Source organism: Alosa pseudoharengus, unplaced genomic scaffold, assembly GCF_046254945.1.
Source record: "Alosa pseudoharengus isolate Yale_2024_CS ecotype anadromous, Long Island Sound unplaced genomic scaffold, YU_APseudo_1.1 YU_APseudo_1.1_scf_22, whole genome shotgun sequence".
Taxonomy (NCBI): domain Eukaryota; kingdom Metazoa; phylum Chordata; class Actinopteri; order Clupeiformes; family Clupeidae; genus Alosa; species Alosa pseudoharengus.
In genome coordinates, this window is record NW_027468680.1 from 24680061 (window position 1) to 24702020 (window position 21960).

The 21960-nt window shown below is 39.1% G+C and overlaps 1 protein-coding gene across 1 annotated transcript; it reads left to right on the forward strand.

Annotated features, from left to right (window-relative positions):
• The first annotated feature begins 14547 nt into the window (after nucleotides 1-14547).
• Nucleotides 14548-21434, forward strand: slc39a9 (solute carrier family 39 member 9). The gene is made up of 7 exons (XM_076299436.1): nucleotides 14548-15503; nucleotides 16195-16303; nucleotides 16804-16998; nucleotides 17131-17199; nucleotides 17390-17475; nucleotides 17926-18060; nucleotides 18559-21434. Exons 1-7 carry the CDS (start codon nucleotides 15408-15410, stop codon nucleotides 18790-18792), a joined length of 924 nt encoding a protein of 307 aa, XP_076155551.1. The 5' UTR covers nucleotides 14548-15407; the 3' UTR covers nucleotides 18793-21434.
• The last annotated feature ends 526 nt before the right edge of the window (nucleotides 21435-21960 follow it).

Genomic DNA, 21960 nt, shown 5'->3' on the forward strand with positions numbered 1-21960 from the left:
TATAAAATGAATTTTACATGTGAAATCTATGAACTAATCATGTTTTGGTACTTGTTGTCTAGCAGATACCAGTGAGAATTGAGTGTGGATAATGCAATTTAGTGAGACAGTTAGAATCATATAGGCCTTTCAGCGTGATTTATTTTTGTGGAAAAAATGTGCTGGACTGGGCGGCGGTCATATTTTGTACCGCTCTGCGGTGTTGGAGTATTGTGTGTGGATTGATGAGAAAAAATAAATAATTGAATCCATTTTAAGATGAGTCTGAAACATAACAAAATGTGGTAAAAGTGTAGCGCTGTGAATACTTTCCGTATGCACTAAATGAGTGTGTTCATATTGTGTGTGTTTGGTTTTGTGTATTATGTGTGCTTCTGTGTGTGTGTGTGGGTTAGCTTGTGAGTGTGTGTGGGGGGATAATAGTGTGTGTGTGTGTGTGTGTGTGTGTGTGTGTGTGTGTGTGTGTGTGTTTATCTGTGTGTTTGTGTGTGTGTGTCTGCATGTGTGTGCGTTTTTATGTGTGTGTTTTTTTTGTGTACGTGCGTGCATGTACTGTAGGTGTGTTTATGTGTGTGTGCATGCAAATGTGCATGAGTGTGTGTGTGTTTATGTGTGTGTGTGTGTGTGCGCACGTGCCTGTCTGTGTGTGCGTGCCTGTGTGTGTGCATGTGCGTGCGTGCATGTGCGTGCATATGTACTGTATGTGTGTGTTTGTGTCTTTATGTATGTGTGTCTGCGTGTGTGTTTGTGTGTGTGTCTGCATGTGTTCGCCTGCGTTTGTGTGTTTATGTGTGTGTGTGTGTGTGTGCGTACATGCATGTGTGTGTGTGCTTGTCCCCCATGGAATTCCACGAAACTTGGCATGCATTCACAGGGTGTCATAATGATCTTACATTTCAAATTCCGTGCAGTTTTGAACCTGTCAGCCAAAGATACCTGCAATTACAATGCCTTGTTTTTACCTTTTCATTTTTAACTAGGTGGCGCTATAACTCAAATGAGTGGATATGGGATGTGTTGACTTGACATGGCCCCTAGAGACATACATGCAAAAATAATTTGGTCATCCTAGGTCCTACGGTTCTGGAGATATTGACAGAAAACTGTGTCCGGCCTACCCTCCTTCCCGGGCCTAAAAAACAATAGTTCCGTGTCATCCTTGTGGGGCTACATGACCACCAAGTTTTGTTAGTCCAATCTTTCAGTGTCCTCATTGCAGAATGAGGGATATAAAGATTTATAACAATTGGAAAGTGTAATAATGCCTTTCATCATCATGACTTCCCTGAAAGAGTCACAAGCTTAGCGTCCACCAGGGAGTAATAGAACCAGTTAGCATATCTCTGAACATGTTTATTCTATTTCTTATCTACAGCCCATTAGACAATGCTGAACCACGAGTGAATTGTGTGGGTCCCAAACTTATGCAGGTAACGATGTACCAAATATCCACAAGCACCTTTAAATAGGCCAATCTCAACCTATGTGCACAGACTGTCATATCTGTTAGGTTAAGGCCTGAAATTTTGAGTGTTGGAGTTCCAGAGTGCACTCTAAAAAATGATTCATGAGGTTAGTAGATAAAACTTAAAATGAAGAACATTTTCGACATAAAAAAATTAAGTTTGCTACTTGTACATGTATAGGTGAGTTGACAACTTATTTTAAGCAGTTTGTCATACTGAAAAAGAAAGAAAGCTGTCTCAACTTATTAATATATGGATTTTCAACACACAGTCTTGCTTTCACCTAACAATAGAAAGTATTAAGTTACTGAAACTTGTAAATCTCGTAACCAAACTTATAAAGCTGATAACACGTTCAGGACCTTCCAGACCACGCCTGAGAAGTAACAGAAATTATGGCACATCAGGATCCTGTAGCCTGCATTGAACATCAAAGGTACGTGCAAAGTAGTCTAGCCTACTATTTTTGTGTTTGTTTTAAAAGCAACAGCTATCAAACAACGACACACAGTGCATCAAAATCTTTGTCACGTGACACTACAAATGAAATTAACGCTACAGCTTGCCCTTTTGCCAATTTGAATATTTCAAAAGATGGATTTTACCTAGCTATCTACAGACAGTAGCTATCGTGTCTTCCAAGCTAGCTGCTGCTTGCACGGCAATTAAACCATTTGAAAAGATGACTTTGGTAGTTGGCGTCTTCAAAGTTACCTGCAGCCTGCCCTTTGATAATTTGGAGTTTGTAAAGGTAAATTTAGCTGTCTGGTGTCTTCAAACTTCACCGTGGCAGCTGTATTCAGCACTTAACATTTTAGCATTGCTAGTTCTAACACTGCACGTGTCCTAGTTAAGCCTAACATTGTCACTATTTATGAAGGTTTGTGGGCCATTTGACATTCTTAGCTTAACCTGAACATAGGCCTAATAGGTAGGCCAACATTTATTTATTTTTGAAGGTTGAGAAATATTCTGTGTCAATCCCTGCAAACCACATAGATTTTGTTCATTTTGTTGTTTGTCTTGAGGTAAATTTTCTAACATTGTGCCTTTCTTTTATACAGATAAATGACGAATTCAGACGGATCTCTACATTCATTCATTGCACAACTGGACCAGTTGCCATTGCTTTAAAAATAAACAATGCTTTCAGAAAATTTAAATTGCTGTGTGCTTTTATTCAGACAGAATTGAAGTAAGTTACTATTACTTAAAAATATCCATGCAAATTGTTACCTTAATTTTTTTAAGTCATTTCAACTCAAGTTGTTTTTTGAGTAAATATTGTGAGACTTTTATAGTGAGAAGAACTCAATTAGTTTAGTACAATCAACCTGATTTGTCCTCTAAAAGCTTAATTAAGTTGAACCAACTTAATTATATTAATTTGATCATATAATATAATTCAGTTGTTCTAACTATATAAGTCTCACAATATTTACTCAAAAACTGCTTGAGTTGAAATTACTTAAAAAGATCCATGCAAATTGTTACCTCAATTTTTTTAAGTTGAGCCAGTGTATTATTTTTTAGAGTGTGCACTTAAGGATGTGCACGCCTGCATGCCTAAGAGGAAATACTGACATTGAAACAGTCTAGATAGGACCAATGAAACACTTGCTATTGCAATGTGTCAAAAACATGTAATGGGATCCAATCAGTAAGTCACAATGCTCCATACCCTCTGCTGAAAATCAAATGTTCTGTAATGTCATGATGCTGAGCACCACAGGAAAACAACTTTGCAATACCAATAATTTGAGTCCATAATTGTCACCTACTGTATATTTGCTTCATATCAAACAGTGATTGCTCTTAAGTATACAGACTCAGACCTTGAGGTTTTGCTAAAAGGTTGTCACACTAATGTCAATTTTTGATATCTTTCCTTTCATAAATTCCGTTATAGTCAAGTGAAAATAATAGGTAAATGTCTTACAATTGACACTGAACATTCCTACCTGTCTCTAAACCAAGCACATGGCCAGACAACAGACTCTTCTCCCCTCTTTAGTAACTGCATTTTGGTCTGAATCGAATTTTCAAAGTAACTCCTCAGCTATTATGAGACACTTCATCATTTGCTGAACTTTATTTTGGGGGTTTTGATGGCTTCTTCTTGATAGCATCTTCTGCATCCACTGGCAATAATGTATGCTATTTGCACCAGTGAAAGTGGATATTAGTACCCTGGCGTATATTAATGTGTGCTATTTACGACCTGGTTTGAGAATTGCTTTCCTCATTGATTCTTCTTCAAATTGTGCGCCTCTGCATAGACGTTGGTACATATGCACACTTATATTTAGGAACGCAAATACCGGTAGCTACTTTTCGGAACAGCTCTGGCCACAACATTTCTCACAGGAATCGAATGCCGGACTCCTGAATGCCATACAGTTGTGCTAACCACTTATCTATCTGTTTCCACTGTCGGGAGTTTGCGGGTACATTTAGACCCGACCTCCATAATCATGAGATTGCTGCTAACCAACAAACTGACGGTTGTATGTATTCACTGAACAAAGATTTTGGAAATAAAACTTTTACACCAGAAAATGAATCAAAACAGATATTAGTGCTGAAACCTTTCTGAATTCTTCTCTTTCTGCCGACGAAAAAATGAATGTCCGCCATGTTTTTTGTGCATGCGCAACACATTTTTTGTACCAGTGGTGCAAATAGTCATTGCGGAAATTTTATTTGATTAAATTTAATCTAATTATCAACTCTTTTATAAAGCTTATATATGCATAAAGAAGCCTACTTGTTGCTCACAAAGGCTGTTGGTGATGTTTTTTGTTGTTTTGGTTCTTTGGTTGAGCATTTAGGCTATTGACTTTATTTTAGGCTATTATAGCTATTTCCTCAGGTATGATATGATTAGCTATTTGCTTAGGTTAGATGCCTAAAAAATATGCTTAAAAATGTGCTTCCAGGGCTGACATACTGTAATACATTGTAGAAGTTTGTCAGTCAATACTACTACGCTACTGATTGCACAATGGCTCGCCATGCAGCACGTCAGGCAGTAGTCCTGGGTTCAAATCCCTGAAATTGCGTAGTTTTCCAATGTTGCTTTGGACAAAAGCATGAGCTGAACTAGACCTGACATTTCAAAATGGTATATACTATACTATATGTGCATGTTTATGTGCTTATCCACATCAGCTTTCAAACTGAGAAAATTAGGACAATGCTTAGGCCAAAAACTGATTTACCACATACAGTATGGAAAAGTGAAAACACAATGGGTACTTTTCAGCAGGACAAATCACCCTGCACACCAATTCCAGTAGAATTATTTTCCATGTTACTGATTCTATGTGAAATCCTCCCCTCCAATACCATGATGGGAAGTAATTTCAGTGCAATATCCTTTTGTATTCACAATAGTATTTTTGTTTCCTCTGCGTATTTCCATCTCATTGTGGTTCCCAACATTGTGGTTTGTTTATTACGCCTTCTTTAATAGACCATAATATGAGTTCCAAGTAAATGTTAATTGAAAACTGACTGGGACATTATATTTTTTAGCAACCCTGTTATTTTCTTATGACTGCAGCTTCATTGTTCCTTGTTTGAGATAATTGAACAGGATATTGCACACAAAGACTATTACGTCCTACAGCACTGGAAAAAATAGGCATATACCTGATGTGAGGATCCAATAGAAAATGCATTACCTTCAACTCAGGAAGTATTTTTTCAGAGAATGCGTTTTTTTTTTTTTTTTTTTTAATTTCCCACTTTAACATTTGTTTCCCTCACAAGCAGAGAGAACAGTGTGTGTGTGTGAGAGAGAGAGAGAGAGAGAGAGAGAGAGAGTGTGTGAGTGAGAGTGAGTGTGCTGTGTGTGTTTACACAAACAGGTTCACACATGTTCACAAATACAGAGAGAGAGAGATGGAGGGAGAGAGGGAGAGAAAGCAGTGAAACAGCTGCAGCATCCAATTACTTCAGAGACACCTGTCTGAGTTATTTATGGCGGAGAGGAGGGTAAAACCCCACTGTGTCCTAAGTGGATGTCATTTCGAACACACACCAGCAACCCATCACCCCACTCGGGATCAAGCTTCCCCTCTCCACGGCCCTGTCCTTGACCGAGCACCAGTTCATTTATTACCACACCGCTGGACAGGAAGCTTTGCTCACTAGCCTACCTCCTCATCTCTGCCCACGGGATCTCTGGTAGCTTAGATACTTTCCATCTCCCTGATTGTTATCTTGGTGCCCAACATTCTGCTACAGGAAGAGAGGTGTGATGTGTGTGGGTGAAGACTCCAGAGTGGAATGGATTTATTTTAGGCGTTAATTTGGCATCATACACACAGCTAGTAAAAACAAAGTAAAAACAGTGAATCGACAGCATAAACTGCTCCATTAGATGTTGTTTTGAAGTATAGGTGTTATTAGATATAGGTTATTAGGCAATGTGTTGGCCATTCCAGAGGCAATGCCTAATGCAGTGGTACTGTAACATTCATATAAAGATTTATAAAGGACAGAGGAAGCATGCAATGAAAGAACTAAATTTTTCAAGATGTAATGACATTCACTCATCAACTTTACTGCCAGGGAGTTCAATTATAGCAAAGTTCTGCAAACAAATCAAGGTACGGTGACAGTGACAAGGAGTATTGGCAGAGGGCCCTTGAGGATGGAGAAAAACAGCCACTAGTGTGAGAGAGTGGTGTGGTGAGGGGCTGAGCGGAGTGCATGAGGAAGAGGGCAGAGGGAGGGGCAATGTGGCAAGATTTTGATGAAATGTTTTGTTTATTAGACTGAACATGCATTAATCACTCTTAAGCAGGCCCACTCGTCAAATAATGGAGAACAGCAAGAAGTCTCTGAGGTGCACTGTTATTAAGAAGACACTGCTTTGGGGTGAGTGCGTGGGGGTGGGGTCTTGAATGAGATTTATTAACAGGAAATGAGTCACACACTGAAATGCTTATTAGTTAATTTGGAGGAAACAACACCTGTTCAATAAGCACAGCACTGAGAACCAACACTAACAAGAAATGCAATGGGTTCAACTACTGATGTCATGGACACAAATATCTCGTATGCTTCTCGTATGCATTTGGTTAACTTTGATATAGAAAATAATCTGAAATTTACCCTATACATAGACCTGAAATATACCCTATTCAATATTTAAAGAATTGAAATGGATTTGTCTAATTTGCTTGTTTGTGAGGGTTCCTCCTTGGTCCACGTAGCACTTTGTTTCATGAAAATTGGTCCAGTACTTTTTTTTGTGTGTGTAATCTTGCTAAGAAACAAACAGACAAAAAAAATGGATACATTTGAAAACAACCTCCTGTTGTACAATTGAAATGAACTTGTATGCACTCTACTAAGCACTATTCTGATTATGTTTCATAGGCAGCTATTGTTTACAATTACAAGTTCATGTTATAGGGTTGTATGCCTGCACCACAAAATTACATAGTGTGGCTAACTAGAAATTTACCATAAAGTGATGGTTAAAACTAGCTACCTAGCTACATGCAGTACCTTCAAAAGGTAAACACCTACACACAGTCACGTTATCTACATCTGTTTGATGACTAGGTTTCTAACTTACAACATGAATTGAAAGCCTGGTAATGAAATCTTGTTAGTGTGTTGCTCAGTTGTTATTAATAAAGAGCTTAAAGTATTTTAGAAAGCTAAGCTAATAGCGCTTATTAAGCTGGACATATTGGACCTGTAAACTAAAACTCACACTTGACATTGAGCTTAGGCATCATCTATACATGACATCTCTCTTCACCACTAGGTGGCACTCTCCTCACTCTGTGTATCAATCATATTCACATGAGTTTCAGATGAGGCGTCTGAACACCAGCACCTTGTACTTTTTTAGAAGAGCTGAGATTTCCAGACATTGAACTCAACCATTAGATTACCAGTGAAAATCATATTTATCAAACATTATGTCCAATTAATTACATACACTGTCTCTGCACATCTGGTCATCAAGTTCAGCATGAATTATACATTTTTGTTCTGAGCTTAAAAGCAAGACATAAGGTGTGTGCATGGACGTTCTTTCCACTACCTGCGGAGAATGTATGTGTGGAGTATCATTGCGTGTACAGTATCTACCGTTCCTGCCACTAGTCTTCAATGGCATCTGTTGTAATTTTGGTTCTATTTGCCATGTTGATTCTTTGCATATTAATTTTGTGTCACAGAAAATAAATTATCTGCAAGCCAGTGTATTCAATTCCCAAAAACTCATTTGAAACAAACAGTGCCCCACAGTTCTGAATATTGAAGATCATTTTTCAATGTTCAATTTAAATGCTCAATCGTCTGCAGATGATGCATAGTTGTGTTGGACTGTTCTCTTTCACAAATGTGAAAATCAGAGTTGAACTGCAGTCCATTGGAGGTAGATGCTTCTTCTGTCACATGCAAACAGTGAATAATGACTAACATGGTATATGACCAATTATGACTAACCCTAGCCATTAACGCAGGGACTTGAGGACACCACCGGTCTCATGAACCAACTAAAATGCTTAGTACTTACCTGACTTTGACAGACAGATGATGAAGGAGGCAATTATCAATGTCATAAGACTGCATGTTAGGCCTCTGATAACCACTGTTGCACAAGAAACTTTCCTTTCTTTCTTAATCCACTGAAGCGTATAGATTTGATCATATCAAGTCTCTGAAGACTGAGGAAGGGAACAGCACAAGCTGAGATGAACCCGCTGTCTTAGGAAACTTTTCATTTTCAAAGATGGATCTTTGACAGTTCAGGACACCTAGATGTAACTTCCATTATTGTTTTTATTGATGGATCAATTTAATCACTGATACTTATCTTTAATATCCTTAGGAGAGGCCGTTTCAGCCCAAAAAAATGAGTTTGGGAAATTTGTTGTAGAAATGTTGCTATCCCTCTTCACAACAGTGTTGATTGGTGATCTTCCCAGAGGCTAAAGGTATTTTATTACGAAAATTTGTCCTCTTCTCCCAAACTCCAAAGTTGTCCTGCGAGTGGCATGGAAGAAGAAATGTTATCTGAACGTTTAATAAAAACTGAGCCTGATTTGTTGGGGTCTGTCCTTTAACTCTTACAGGAGGAATTTAGTCCATATAAATCATGAGAGGCAGGAGATGTATAAATCACTAGCAGGATATCCCAGTTGCATAATTTAGTGCTGGTGTTACCAGTTCACATGGCAGGTTTGTGTCTTTGACATTATTGTGTCTAACAATAGACTATAAGCACTAGTGAACAGAATCATTCCTAGTCCAGGTAATCCTATCAGGTAATCCTTGGGTGATACCAAGCCTCTGGCTTTATATTTGAGCATGGCATTGTGGTCTTAGATGCATTTTATAACATGGGTTAGAATCTTTGGCACTTATATAGAGATTGTAAAGTAGTGTTTTAGATCATTGCATTATCGGCTTTTATGACAGAAAAGATCAGTGGTTCTGAAAAGCTGGCCTGATACTGCAACTATGAAACAATTCTTATTTTCTCAGACCTTATACCCTTGACAAATCAAACTAAAGCCCTTCTGGTAAATGGCAATGCAATTCTTTGACAGTTTTAAACTGAAACCATTCTCTAAGTGCCTATGGTTGAGAGCTTCATTCATTCAGACTCTGTGACAACAGGTAAAAGAAGAAAGTCAATTTGAACAATTGCTCTACAAGCCTCATGGGTAAGGCACTAGACAATAGACCTCTGGTGTGGTGAAAAATGTTCCAGAGGTCAAAAAACACAAAATGTTTTTTTTTTTTTTTTTGAAATACCAACAAATAGTACTTTGGAGATGTAATGTATCAGTTCCAGACATCAGATCACAGGCTGTCCTTTTAAATTATATTGATGCCTGAAATAGAAACACCTCTATGCCTTGAATAGCATAGTATTATGTATTTAAAATACATATTTAGAATATTTTTTGAGTAATACTGCTCATCCCTGACCTCAACTTGACTCTTTACTGTTCCAGTTAACTGTCATTAACACCTTGCGATTTATAGCCTTCTCCTGCTTTGGGGACATCAGTTATGTTAATCTTTTGAGTACTAGGCAGCTCCTTAGAGGAGCTCGGGGCTGCTGACTGGTGGGACAATGTTTGAGAAGTCAGAGTATTTATAAAGCTTTGAAATAACATTTTTCTTCAGATATTGTATCTTTTTTATTGCATTAACTTATCCATGACTCTTTCAGTCCATTGATATGGACTTGTCTGATTTGGTTCAGTTCAATCAACATCTCATGCAAAATCGTGGGGACTTCTAAATATCCACCAGGTGGTGTAAGTGTACTTGGCACAATTATACAGCATAGACCTAAAGAGTTGGTTTCCATTGTGGTTGTCATCATGATTCAGGTCACATTCAACTGTTCAGGTCACAGTCAACTCTTCATTATTTAAGATGGTTAAGACTTTCCTTGTTCATGCTTGCCTCCATGTCTTACAATGTGTATCCCATTGTTTTTCAGACTGCACTATAGCCTAGGTTAGCATGTCAGAGATCACAGAGTATAGTTCTGAATGAACCCCATACTGTATAGGGTTATACTGGTTGCAATGATGCAGCTATTATTGCACTTGAGGTAACTGAAGTATCCAATTTTCCTTTTAAGACATGATAGGGTAGCATAGAAAACGCATTACATCGGTTTCATGTAATTGTGCACAATTGTCATAACTACAAGCTAAGAATTATAATCCGCTTATATTTAGCATTGGTATTTACAGTATTAGTGATCTAAACAAGGCATTATATGGTTTTGTAAGTGCATTCTGTCTGTCTGTTAAACTTGGTGCCTCATATTTAATTGATATTTTATTGTTTATTTATTGTACTTACAATACATTATGCCAGGATTGGGCAAATATGAAATCTGTCAAGGTTAAAATGGCGAATAATATGTAATCTTAAACTGCATTAAAAACAATCTGCTTCTTGGAAGATCCTGTGATGTGCAATATGTCTTCCAATAAGCGTATTTAATTGTTTGGTGTGCTATCCAAAATGTACTGCAAAATAACAAGCCCCTCTTTGAGCAAAATATATGCTTTTTAATTTCCATTACTTATGCATGGCAACACACCACACTGCATCACAACTCTAATTTCCCCTCAAGCAGAATATAGCAACCTACAAACAAGACCCTTGAATTGACTAGCACAGTAGCACTTACAGTTGGCACTGCAGTGCCATGCTCATCCAAACTAAAGCAATTACCACTTGACAGTTAGAGGTGGGTTTCACAGAGATATCCTTGAGGGTAAACTTTAATCCTGGTTCTTGGTTAATCCTGTCATGATCATTCAGGATATGCATATTACAAGTCATTTCAAGGCAGTCAAGGATCTATGTCCATACATATTTAGGGTGATGACTAACTTGTCTATACTTTATGTTGTATATTCTCTCTGAAAAAGCCTTTCTGTTCCACATATTTGCATTCATTAAACTTCCATAGCATTACTGTTCTTTTGCACCTCATCTTAAAATGGAAACTGGCATTATGTAATTTTGTGCAGTGTATTTGCACCCCATCTTCAAATGCAACATGACATAAGGTACACATTGAAGACATACATTGAAGGGGGCTTTACAGTGTAAGGGGATACAGGTAATTGTAGGTCTGTAGGCATGATTCCAAGTGAAATCTAGATATAGGGGTACCAAATGATTTTATTTGGCTGGAGAATCTGGGTAGTAAGATTTGAGGCAAGTGTGCTGACAGGGCTATTTCTAGGTTGTCATCTTCAATAGTCCCAGGCTGTCCTGTCACTGATCACAAACTTTCAGACATATATACCTTTATCTGTTGTTGTTGTTGTTGAATGTTCTTAAAACAGAAGTCATTCATAGGTTTGTGAATATGCCAAAATGGTTAAAATACTTTTCTGTTACACTCACATCAACATGGGTGTCTGTTGTTTCTGGGTATGGTGAATGGTTACATTTCAGAAATATCATTAATTAAAATAACATGATGATGATGATGATGATGGTGATTGTGATGGTAATGATGATGATCAAATGTGAATAGATAAAGTATTCAATGATTACTGATTCATTACAAATAAAAGAGTTCCAAAATATATGAACAATGTTCAGGACACCAGCTTGAGATTGCACAGTTGGGTGAATTGACAGAATTCCTAATTTAGCTGGTACAGAAGAGTGGGGAGAAAGATATGGGTCCTACTTCTGCTTCATCCTCCTTTTCTTCTCAGTTGTTTGCACAACCATATGGAGACCAGACCAGACAGGAGTAAAGTATTGGAGGAGGAAAATTTAATCCAACAGCATTTATTTTAAAGATGTTTTTTAAAGTAGGTTAGGTGAATGTTATCATGGACAATTAATATGGTTTAAAGGCTTTGGTGTGGCTACTCCGACAATGCAGTAGGTTCTATTAGCAAGTTTTATAGCTATTTTATGCACGCAAAATTACAATCTAAATCTCCCAAAAACATCCAAAAGAGCATTGGCTTGTGTTGACACATGGAGGAACATTGTTGGATTCATTCGGTCCTCTTAATGAGAAAAGGTTTCTATACAACATGCCCTCTGGATCCCATTCCACTTACTCTTCTGCAGTCTATCAGACCTTGCTGTCACCCATGTTATTAATGCAGAACTCAGATCAAGAGACTTTACTTTATTATTTCAAACAGGCCACACCTTTGCTAAGAAAACCTCGCTCAATCCAACTGTGTGACGAATTACAGTACCAGCCTTCTCCCTCATTCCCTTCTTGGCAAAAGTGCTGGAGAAAGTTGTGTTCAAGCATGATTAAAGATCTTGAAGCATGAAGAAGCAAGATCTAAAAAAACTAGACTCTAATCAGTCTGGTTTTAAGAGTGCTTTCTCTGAAACTGCTCTTATCTGTGACTAAAGTATTGACAGCTAAAGCCTCTGCTCTGTCATCAGTTTTGATTTTACCTGACTTGTCAGCAGCCTTTGACACAGTGAACCATGACATCCTCCTTTTTATTTTATCTGAGCTAGGAATTTCTGGAATAGCAGTTAATTGGTTTAAATCCTACATCATGAGAGTTCATTCAGTATGTCTTGTGGTATGGGTATCTAAATATCATTACCTCACTAGTGGTGTATCAGGGATACGTAATTGGGCCTCTTTTATTTTCCATTTAAACCATTCCTTGATGAGATCATTCATTCCCACAAATTGTCCTTTCAGTTAATGCAGATCATACTCAACAATTGGATTGGTTGGATTTCTGCATGCCTCTATGATATTTCAGTTTGGATCCAGGAATTCCCCAGCATATCAATATCCAGCTTGGATGATATTCGTTGACCCAAGCTAAAACGGCACATAACTTTGGTGTTATAATTGATGACCAAATTAATTTCTCAGAGCATGTGCCATGTGGCTTTATAAGGTCACATTAATTATTCATGCTCTATATTCGGAAGATCAGACCTTCTTTCACACAGTATATCCTAACATCTTACAGGCATGGTTATTTCCAAACTGGACTATAATTGCAAGGCAAAGTTAGTTACCTGTGACTGTGAGACCATTACAGATGATTCAAAATACAGCAGCACATTAGTCCTTTAATCAGTGAAAGAAGATACATGTATATCCTCTTTTAGTGTATACTCTTCATTGGCTTCCTAGAATTAAATTAAAATCCCTCACTCTGGCCTGCAAGACATACTGGATCTGTGCATTCTTAGCATATGATTCAGCTTTCATCCCCTTCTCGACCACTGCAGTGCTCTGATGAGCATGTGTTGTGCCGGCCTCCCATCAACAGAGATCACAATCAAGACACAAGACAGTTTTGGGATTTTCAAGAAGCATTTAAAAAACATATCTTTTTACCATTCATCTAACTCATTAGTTATATTGTAATTACTCCATTTGTAGTTACTCCAAGTGTTTATGGTTATTGAAGCCTTGCTATTATTGTTGTTATTGTTGTTGTTGTTATTGTTAAATGTATTTACTTTTGCTTTAATCAGGTACTTTTGATGCTAATATTTATTGTTATTCTATGTTAATCACTTTGGTCACAAGTGACTGCAAAGTGAACATAAATATACTCCAATTCTCCAAATGTCCTGAATGGAATGTTGGCCAGACAAGACATATCCTACAACAAAAAAATAGCAAAATAAAGATTGAATATGAAAGCAAAGGTGCAATTTGCAATTCGATTCCTGTACACTTTTTTGTCAAAGTCAACAAATTGCTCCTCATGTTTTTGGGGAGAGAAATCTTGCTGAATCAACACCGATGACCCTCATGTTGCAGGGACAAAAATATTGCTGACTCATCGACTATTCTCAATTTTGAGAATAGGCTTGGCATGTTTTTTTCCCCATACAACATGAAATGAATGCTTCTGTTAACCTAAATTGATTTTTGTTTTTAGACATTTAGTGAATGTTGGGCCTCTTCTGCCCTCTAGCTTGCATCAACCGTACTTGCTCCTTCTGTCAATGTTGACACATCCTGGATTCAAATACAGAGGTGTAGCCTACAAACATCCACAAACATACATTTCCACAGACCCATTTCTGAACTAAGCTATAGCCTGAATGTGTTACAGATAGTTCTGCCTTTAATGGCCATATTGGAATTAAAAAGGAATCAATTTGAACATTGGCTCATTTTACCCTATTCCTTTGAGCCATGTCATTCAGGCTACTGATTTTCAGCACATTCTACTTTTTGGTCACACTTAGCATTAAGACTTTAATATAAAGTAAATGAAGTAGGCCTAGGCTAGTGGTATTTGTCCAGGCTAAATTAAAAGAAAGCCGTAAAGATTATTGGCATACATAGGAATATACCTACATGAATGAGTATAGGCTAGTCCCAAATATCTGCTAATTGTGAACAGTCCATTTAATTATGTAGGTCTTCTTGAGAAGTAAGGATGGGTGCAGTTTTGCCTCTTTGCTGTGATTAAATCAGACAGGCCTACTTTATAAAGGACTTTGATACACTAGACCTTTATTTTGACAAAATACTTCTAAACTTCCCGTGAAACGGAAGTATCCCAGAGTTCATAACAAGTGCTCCGGTGTAAACTGCTACCAGACATTCTCTGCTACTTAGCCAGTTAACAAGATTCAGTACAACCAGAGCCCGTTTTCTGGTACAACTCTTTGCCTGCTCAGGCGCGCTATTTATTGTTTGTCGGCGGCGTTAACGTTACCTCTGAAATTATTTAAACACAATAAGGCTATCAGTGAAATTGCGTAATGGCTCATTACCAGTACATTTATGATCGCGTCTTCATCATAAGTGGCATCAGTAGCAAGTGCTAACTAGGCAGGCTAGCTAATGTTATCGGTCGTATTTCCCTACTGTCTATGGTATTTTCTGCCACTGTGGCAAGGGACCATTGAACGTGGCTAGGTAGGTAGGCGATGTTAGCAAACAACGAGTTAAAGAGGATGGGTTTCCGTGTTTGTGGACGGTATCATTTTTAAAAACGAATATACATATTTAGCACACATTTGGATATACACTGATTTCGAATGTTGTTTGCATAATTTATCCAAATCACGTTACAATATTGTTGACACGGTTTTCCTGATTGGAGTGCTAACGAGAGCAAGTTGTGATAACGTTAACGTTAGTTTGCACACGAAGCTAGGTTAACGATAGCTTCTAGCTAGCTAGCGCCCGGATCATAACAAACCTGAATGAACTTGCTAGTTTACGTTGATTGATATTGACTGCCCTGTTAATGTGATATATTCTTTGATCGCTACTTGTCAGGATCATTCCAGGGTCATATTGCTCTTTTAATTTGAATTTATCTTTACAGTTCACTTATAATTATCCTAGCTGGTAACAGGTAACGATTAACATTAGTATAACTTTAGCACTGCTGTTTGGATTAGCTTTGGTAACGTTAACGTTAAATTACTAAACGCAATATGGATGACTTCAGCTCAATCAGCCTGCTATCATTGGCAATGTTAGTGGGGTGTTATGTTGCCGGAACTATTCCTTTGGCTGTGAATTTTTCTGAGGTGAGTATCTTAATGTAAGGCAACGTTATCAGGTCTTGTCAGTAAACATTACTGTATGCAAGTGCCAATAAACTAACGTGAACATCCTGCATTTCGGATTTGAGAGCCAATTGGCTAACGTTAACATACAGGCTAACGTTACACAAGTGTACAATTGAATGCAAATTAACGTTTGTGAAATTCTACATTCTAGAGAAAAATACAAGTAACGTTAACAAGCAGCATGTCTGATTCGCCACTCTCAAATGAAGTGGTCAGTTTTTACCTGAACGGTTAAGGTGAACATTTCACCAAGAAGCTTTGTGGGTGATGGCAAATAGCACCCATTTGGTAGCGGACCACCTGATTCATGTCATGCCATTGGTGTTGGGCAGTTTAGTTGCTCATGCTCCAGGCTGTTAATCCAGCAAATGAAGAAGCACACTTGGGACCACTTTTGATAAACTGTTTTCAGTCTTAGCATAATTTACCAAGTCCTGCATAGTTGTAGTGGAAAGTAACTATGCAGGACGTGGTGATTAGTTGTGTTAAGATTGAAAGCAGTTTACCTAAAGTGGTCCCGTGTGTGCTTCTTCAAGAGCCAGTGATGTTGATTCTACATTGGTACAGTTTTGTGCACTGCCTAATAGATTTGGACCAAATATTAACATGGACTTTGTGAAGTAAATAGGCCTACTTATTTGTCCCTCAGGAAAAATTGAAGCTAGTGACAGTCCTGGGAGCAGGACTGTTATGTGGAACTGCACTTGCTGTCATCATCCCAGAGGGAGTCCACGCACTATACGAAGAAGTTCTGGAGGGTGAGTTTATAGACAAATCGTGCAGTTACACTATGGATAATGGCACACTTGAATTATGCAATCATATCCTTTTCCCATTATAAGAGTAACTAATACTAGCCACAAGCTTACAGTTGCGTTGCCTACATTGCTATTTAAATGTGAGGTATATGAGAGGTGAAGGATACATCTATACAGCTTGTGACTAGCACAATAATAAGGAGTTCTCCTTTTCTTCGCCTTAAAGGAAAACTCTGGTAATTTGATCTCTGTTTATCGAGGTCACTGAGTACAGTCTGTACGCAAAATGATAAGAAGCTAGATCAGCCAGGCAGCTACAGTGCTCTGGGGGCATGATTTAAAAAATGTCATATTGAAAAGTTCTTCTTAAAAAGGCATGTTTTTTTCTTTATTGTATTTTATTATAGTAGTTCCTGCTTAAAGGTGACTTGTCTTGAGGCCTCCTGATAATTGTAAACTAGTAATTAATAATTGGGATGACCTTCTCTTCCTGCTTCTAGCTGGGCATCATGGACATGCGGAACTAGAGTCAGGGGTGTCAGAGCCCAAGGTGGCAGCGGAACCAGTTGCAGGTACTCACAGTGAACATGGGCATGAACACCTTCATGCCTACATTGGAGTCTCCCTGGTCCTGGGCTTTGTCTTTATGCTGCTGGTGGACCAGATTGGTTCCTCGCACATGCATAGCAGTGATGGTAAGTTTGTTCAACACAACCTTTGAACTCTCAACCTTTGCCTTTAAAGTCAATTCTGAGGATAATGCCCTAGCTTCAGTGACCGGGCCTCTGATTGATCAGTTCATCTGAAAGTGCTTTTGTTGTTTCCAGATCCTGAATCTGCGAGAGTAGCTAGCTCAAAAATCACCACAACCCTGGGTCTTGTAGTCCATGCTGCAGGTAGGTTGAGAACTGGAGTTTTCTAGTTAACACAGTGCTTTGTGTTCCCCAGAAGCTTTTGCTTCTCAGTATAGCTGTAGTACAGACATCTGATATAAGATAAGAACACAATGGCATAATGAGTCCTTCAGCAAGACTGTACTACTTGCTTACTACTTTGTTTGTTTGTTTGTTTGTTTGTTGGATTCAGCTGATGGTGTAGCTCTGGGTGCTGCTGCCTCCACATCTCAGACCAGTGTTCAGCTCATTGTGTTTGTGGCCATCATGCTGCATAAGGTAGCCACATACATCTTGCTGTCAGTTTATTACATGCTGCACAAGGTAGCCACATACATCTTGCTGTCAGTTTATTACATGCTGCACAAGTTAGCCACATACATCTTGCTGTCAGATTATTACATGCTGCACACGGTAACCACATACATCTTACTGTCAGTTTATTGCATTTTGCACTTCCCTCATTTTTTCCCCTATATAGTGGTAAATAGCTGTGGGGAATGCACTATGAAAAGTTTTGTGTGATCAACTCCACGTGGTGGTCTGTGTACTCGAGTTTTGAGGAGTACCTTAACCAGTTTAGTATTTTGATGATGTATTCACATAACCAGCTGTGAGATTTGCAATAACATGATTTACTTTTACTTGTCACAGTTAGCTTCTTAATCATTTCTAGTCAGTTGGCATTAAGTTGTCGCTAAGTGGATTCCCTCCTGTTTCCTGTGACAGGCTCCGGCTGCGTTTGGCCTGGTCTCCTTCCTGATGCACGCAGGCCTAGAAAGGAATCGCATTCGCAAGCACCTGCTGGTGTTTGCCTTGGCAGCACCGGCCCTGGCCATGCTCACGTTTCTGGGCCTCAGCCAGGTACAGCTCTCTCCTCTTCCTCCTCCTCCTCCTCCTTTTCCCCCCTCATCTTCCTCATCATTACCCCCCTTTCCTCCTCGCACCAGTTGGACACTGCAGCACAGATCCCAGTGCCACAGACCAGACTGTGGAGGAGACTCTGAATGCAGGAGTGTGCCAGTACTTGATTGAACAATTTACCACAGTTTTATGAAAACTTTTAATGGTCAAGGCATTTACATTTCATTACACTTATTATTATACACGGGTCAGTCTTTATCTGTCCAAACAGCCTTGACTCAATTTTCAGTCCTGTAGAACTTGACTACCTGACAATTAAAGCTCCTGAAGTTAGTTATTTTTTAATCACATGGTGGACTGTTTGAATAAAAAGTGAAAAAGTTTTTGAATTGATATGGAACAACCATACACCAAATTATTTCCCTGCCTTTTATATAACTGTCTTTTCTGTTAGGCTGCTGGTTTAACAAAATCTCTTTTTTTATTTCTCCCATCCAGAGCAGTAAGGAGGCCTTGTCAGATGTTAATGCCACTGGTGTAGCCATGCTCTTCTCCGCTGGAACCTTCCTCTATGTGGCCACTGTGCACGTCCTGCCAGAGGTGGGTGGCACTGGCCACAGCCACGGGCCCAGTGCGGGCAACAACGGGAAGGGACTGAGTAAAGTGGAGGTCGGTGCCCTGGTGCTCGGATGCCTCATTCCCTTGGTGCTGTCCATTGGACATCAGCACTAGATGGGGCCGTCGGAAAAGCCAGGCAGCGGATGGAGGGACGGACAGATGGATTGGTGGATGGATGGATGGATGGATGGATGTAATGGTGTGGAGAAGAGGAGAAGAAAAAGACTGAGTTTTAGTGTTTCAGGCCATACACACTTCTCATGTTGCCATTTCTGGGCCCCATGGATGGCTAAGATGGTGTTCCTGGAATCAGGTCACTGTGCCGGAACCGAGTAAAGGTGACAGACAGCATGGGAAGGGCTGGAGGGAGAGGGACTGAGGGTCCAATCACGGTACTGACCCACCTGGGTACCCACCAGATACCACGATGTCGACCTTCCCTCCGAAGAGCTCCTCGTACATGACATGTGAACATGCTGTGTGGTGGAATGCTGACGTGTTCCATTTCATCTTTCTTTCTTAGGCCTTTTCCCCCCTGTGTAAACGGGGCTTTGTAGTTGGACTTTGTAAAGAATGTCATTGGGTATTTGGAAATGTTGCATCAGAGATAAGTCAACAAACTCGACAGTCAAGTGTTAAAAAGGAAGGGCAGTGAGCAATCAAGGAGCCAATGTGGGTCCAAGTGTCGCATCATGTTTGCATTACTGAACTATCTCACGTCTTGCTTTTAACATTTTAAGCTTTTTCTTTTGCCTTGCACCTTCATTTTAGTCACTCGATCAAACATTACAAAATAAACAAGTGCAGGGATCCCAAGGAATTTGGTTGATTTCACAGTAATAATGTCTAAACCTAGACAGATTATTGTCTTGGTGTGTGAATGGGCTTTTCACATGGTCTGACAGTCTTAAGCACTTCAAATGCTAACTGAAGGTGAACTACCCCACATTGTAGATGTATGTAGCAACCAGTCTGTTGAGAAATTACACAACAGACACCTAAGACCACATTTGGCACACAGAATAGTTACATATAAATTGGGAATTTCTCATGCATCTGTTGTAAGTACTGTCTCGAGCATGAAAGATTGGCCCAAAAACACACATTAATATTTAAATACAATTTGATTTAAACTTTTGATGCAAAACAAGACCAGTGTGCTAATGTAAGATGGGAGATTCAATGCAGAGATTATGCCTGGTGATGTTCTCCAAGCAAACTGTCATATCTATTGTCTGATAATACCCTCTCCGAAAGGCCTCTCCAGTTTCGTTGTAGATCACTTAGGCAGATATGGTTGTTCTCATTAAAGTTAAATTTGCTCACATTGAGTGGCTGACAAATTATGCGCTCAGCACCACCCGGCTGAAGTAGACTAGTAGATCAACCGACCTACTGTGTCTGTAATCTGTTCATAGACACTTCTCAACATGTTTTATATGTATTCAGAACCTCTACAAACAACACAAAAATCAGACTATATCCACAAGTGACTGCCATTACCCACAGACTTGCACCCTGTTTCCCAGAGCTTATTTCAGTTTTCCTCATCTGTCCTAAAGCTGCTGTAAGCTATGTTAGCTGTTCTTGCTAACATAGGCCAGACAGACCAGATCTCCCTACCATGTGCTGAGCACACTCAAAATAACAAGCAGGCAGGAATACCCATCCAGACAAGTTTTCCGGTTATTTAATACATTTTAATTGTTCTGATTATTGCTTTCTTTTTTTCTTTTCTCAGAGTATCCATTTTAATGATGGCCATCATGTGAAGATGGCTTGTATGTTGTTTAACAACTTTCAGGTGAACCATATAATATGTATTTGTCAAATGGAAGGTAGGCAAAGTTCTCCTTTGCTCACTGGTTGGGTTCTATGTGTCTGCAGACCTCTGAGTACAGCAAGGGCAAAGCAGTTGTATATATGTAATATCTTATACTGTACAAACAAGCGGTGTGTTTTATTCACGAGACCGGGTGCTCACCATTGGAGACCAGAACCACTCACACTCTTATTCTTAGATGGTGAGGAAGAGAAAAAAAAATGAAGTGCTATATCTTAAATTGTGTGTAACATTTTGTCAGTCACAGACATAACCAATGTGTTACGTTTTCTTTCTGAGGTGTGAATAGTGGTGTAATCCACTTCTAAACAAAACTCACTGTGTATCCACAAAGACACACCGACAAATTGGCCTTTCAGGTGAGGGTGTGCCTATTGAGTGTACTGAGGGTGTGCGTATTGGACACTGATGTTGTAAAGGATACCGAATGGGTTATTCCCACAACACTGCAACCATACAGTATGTTTTTGGAGTGGTGTCCTCTGGACAGCCTTGGCTATGTAGCCCCACCGCCTGGCTGTTGGAGGCAACAGCACAGCCTCCTCTGTAATGACTGTAGAGGGAGGGAATCACTCACCTGTATGTAGAATTGGGGTCAGGAAAAAGGTGATGGGATCAGAAATCAGCTGAGTGCTTTGTGTATACCATACCTGTAGATAATCTATATTTTCAAAAGTTTTTTTTTTTTTAAAGAAAAATAAGTGTGTTTTAAAGGGAATTGCCCTCATTTGGTGACTGAATGATGGTGGTGAGGAACAGGTTTGGCTTACTGTCAAGCCAACAGCGTTATGTGATCATTCCACAGGGAGTCTGCCTTATTTCTTTATCTTGATTGTGCAACTTCAGCTGAAAAAGTATGTGTTAATGATAATGAATAAAGTTTTTTAAGGTTCTGTAAGGAACATACTAGTCATTTTTTGTGTGTTTTTTTTAAATACCTCATTCTACCTCCTACTGTTTTTGTTTTTCCCATAAAGCATAGCATGCTTCTTCATCTTTCTGTTTTGAAAGAAAGTCGGCCTTAGCCACTGATTATGCAGTCGTTCATTATTATGACTGACACTGTGAAGAGAGATGACTGCGCTGTCTTCTGGTGTTTTGTCCTTTATCTTTGTGTGTTATTAAAGATAAATCCACCAGGCCCAGTTAAGTGGTCCCAAGAGTTCAATCCCAGATGTAAGCATACCATTGCCATTGCAGACCATCTGGAAAAAAAGACTGAACTCGTCTAGTGTAAGAAGTGTTTCACACGCCATCAGTGTGATAACCATGAAATATCGTCTGGACCACCACGTGTGCACTTACGTAGGAAGTGATGTCAGCACATTAAGCTGAATGTGGGATTAGTTCGAGAATGTGAGGACTGCTCTTTCACATGTGTGTCTGGACTTCAAGCCTGCAATATCAGAGCTTTTGAGTTTAAAGCGATCCCCACAGCT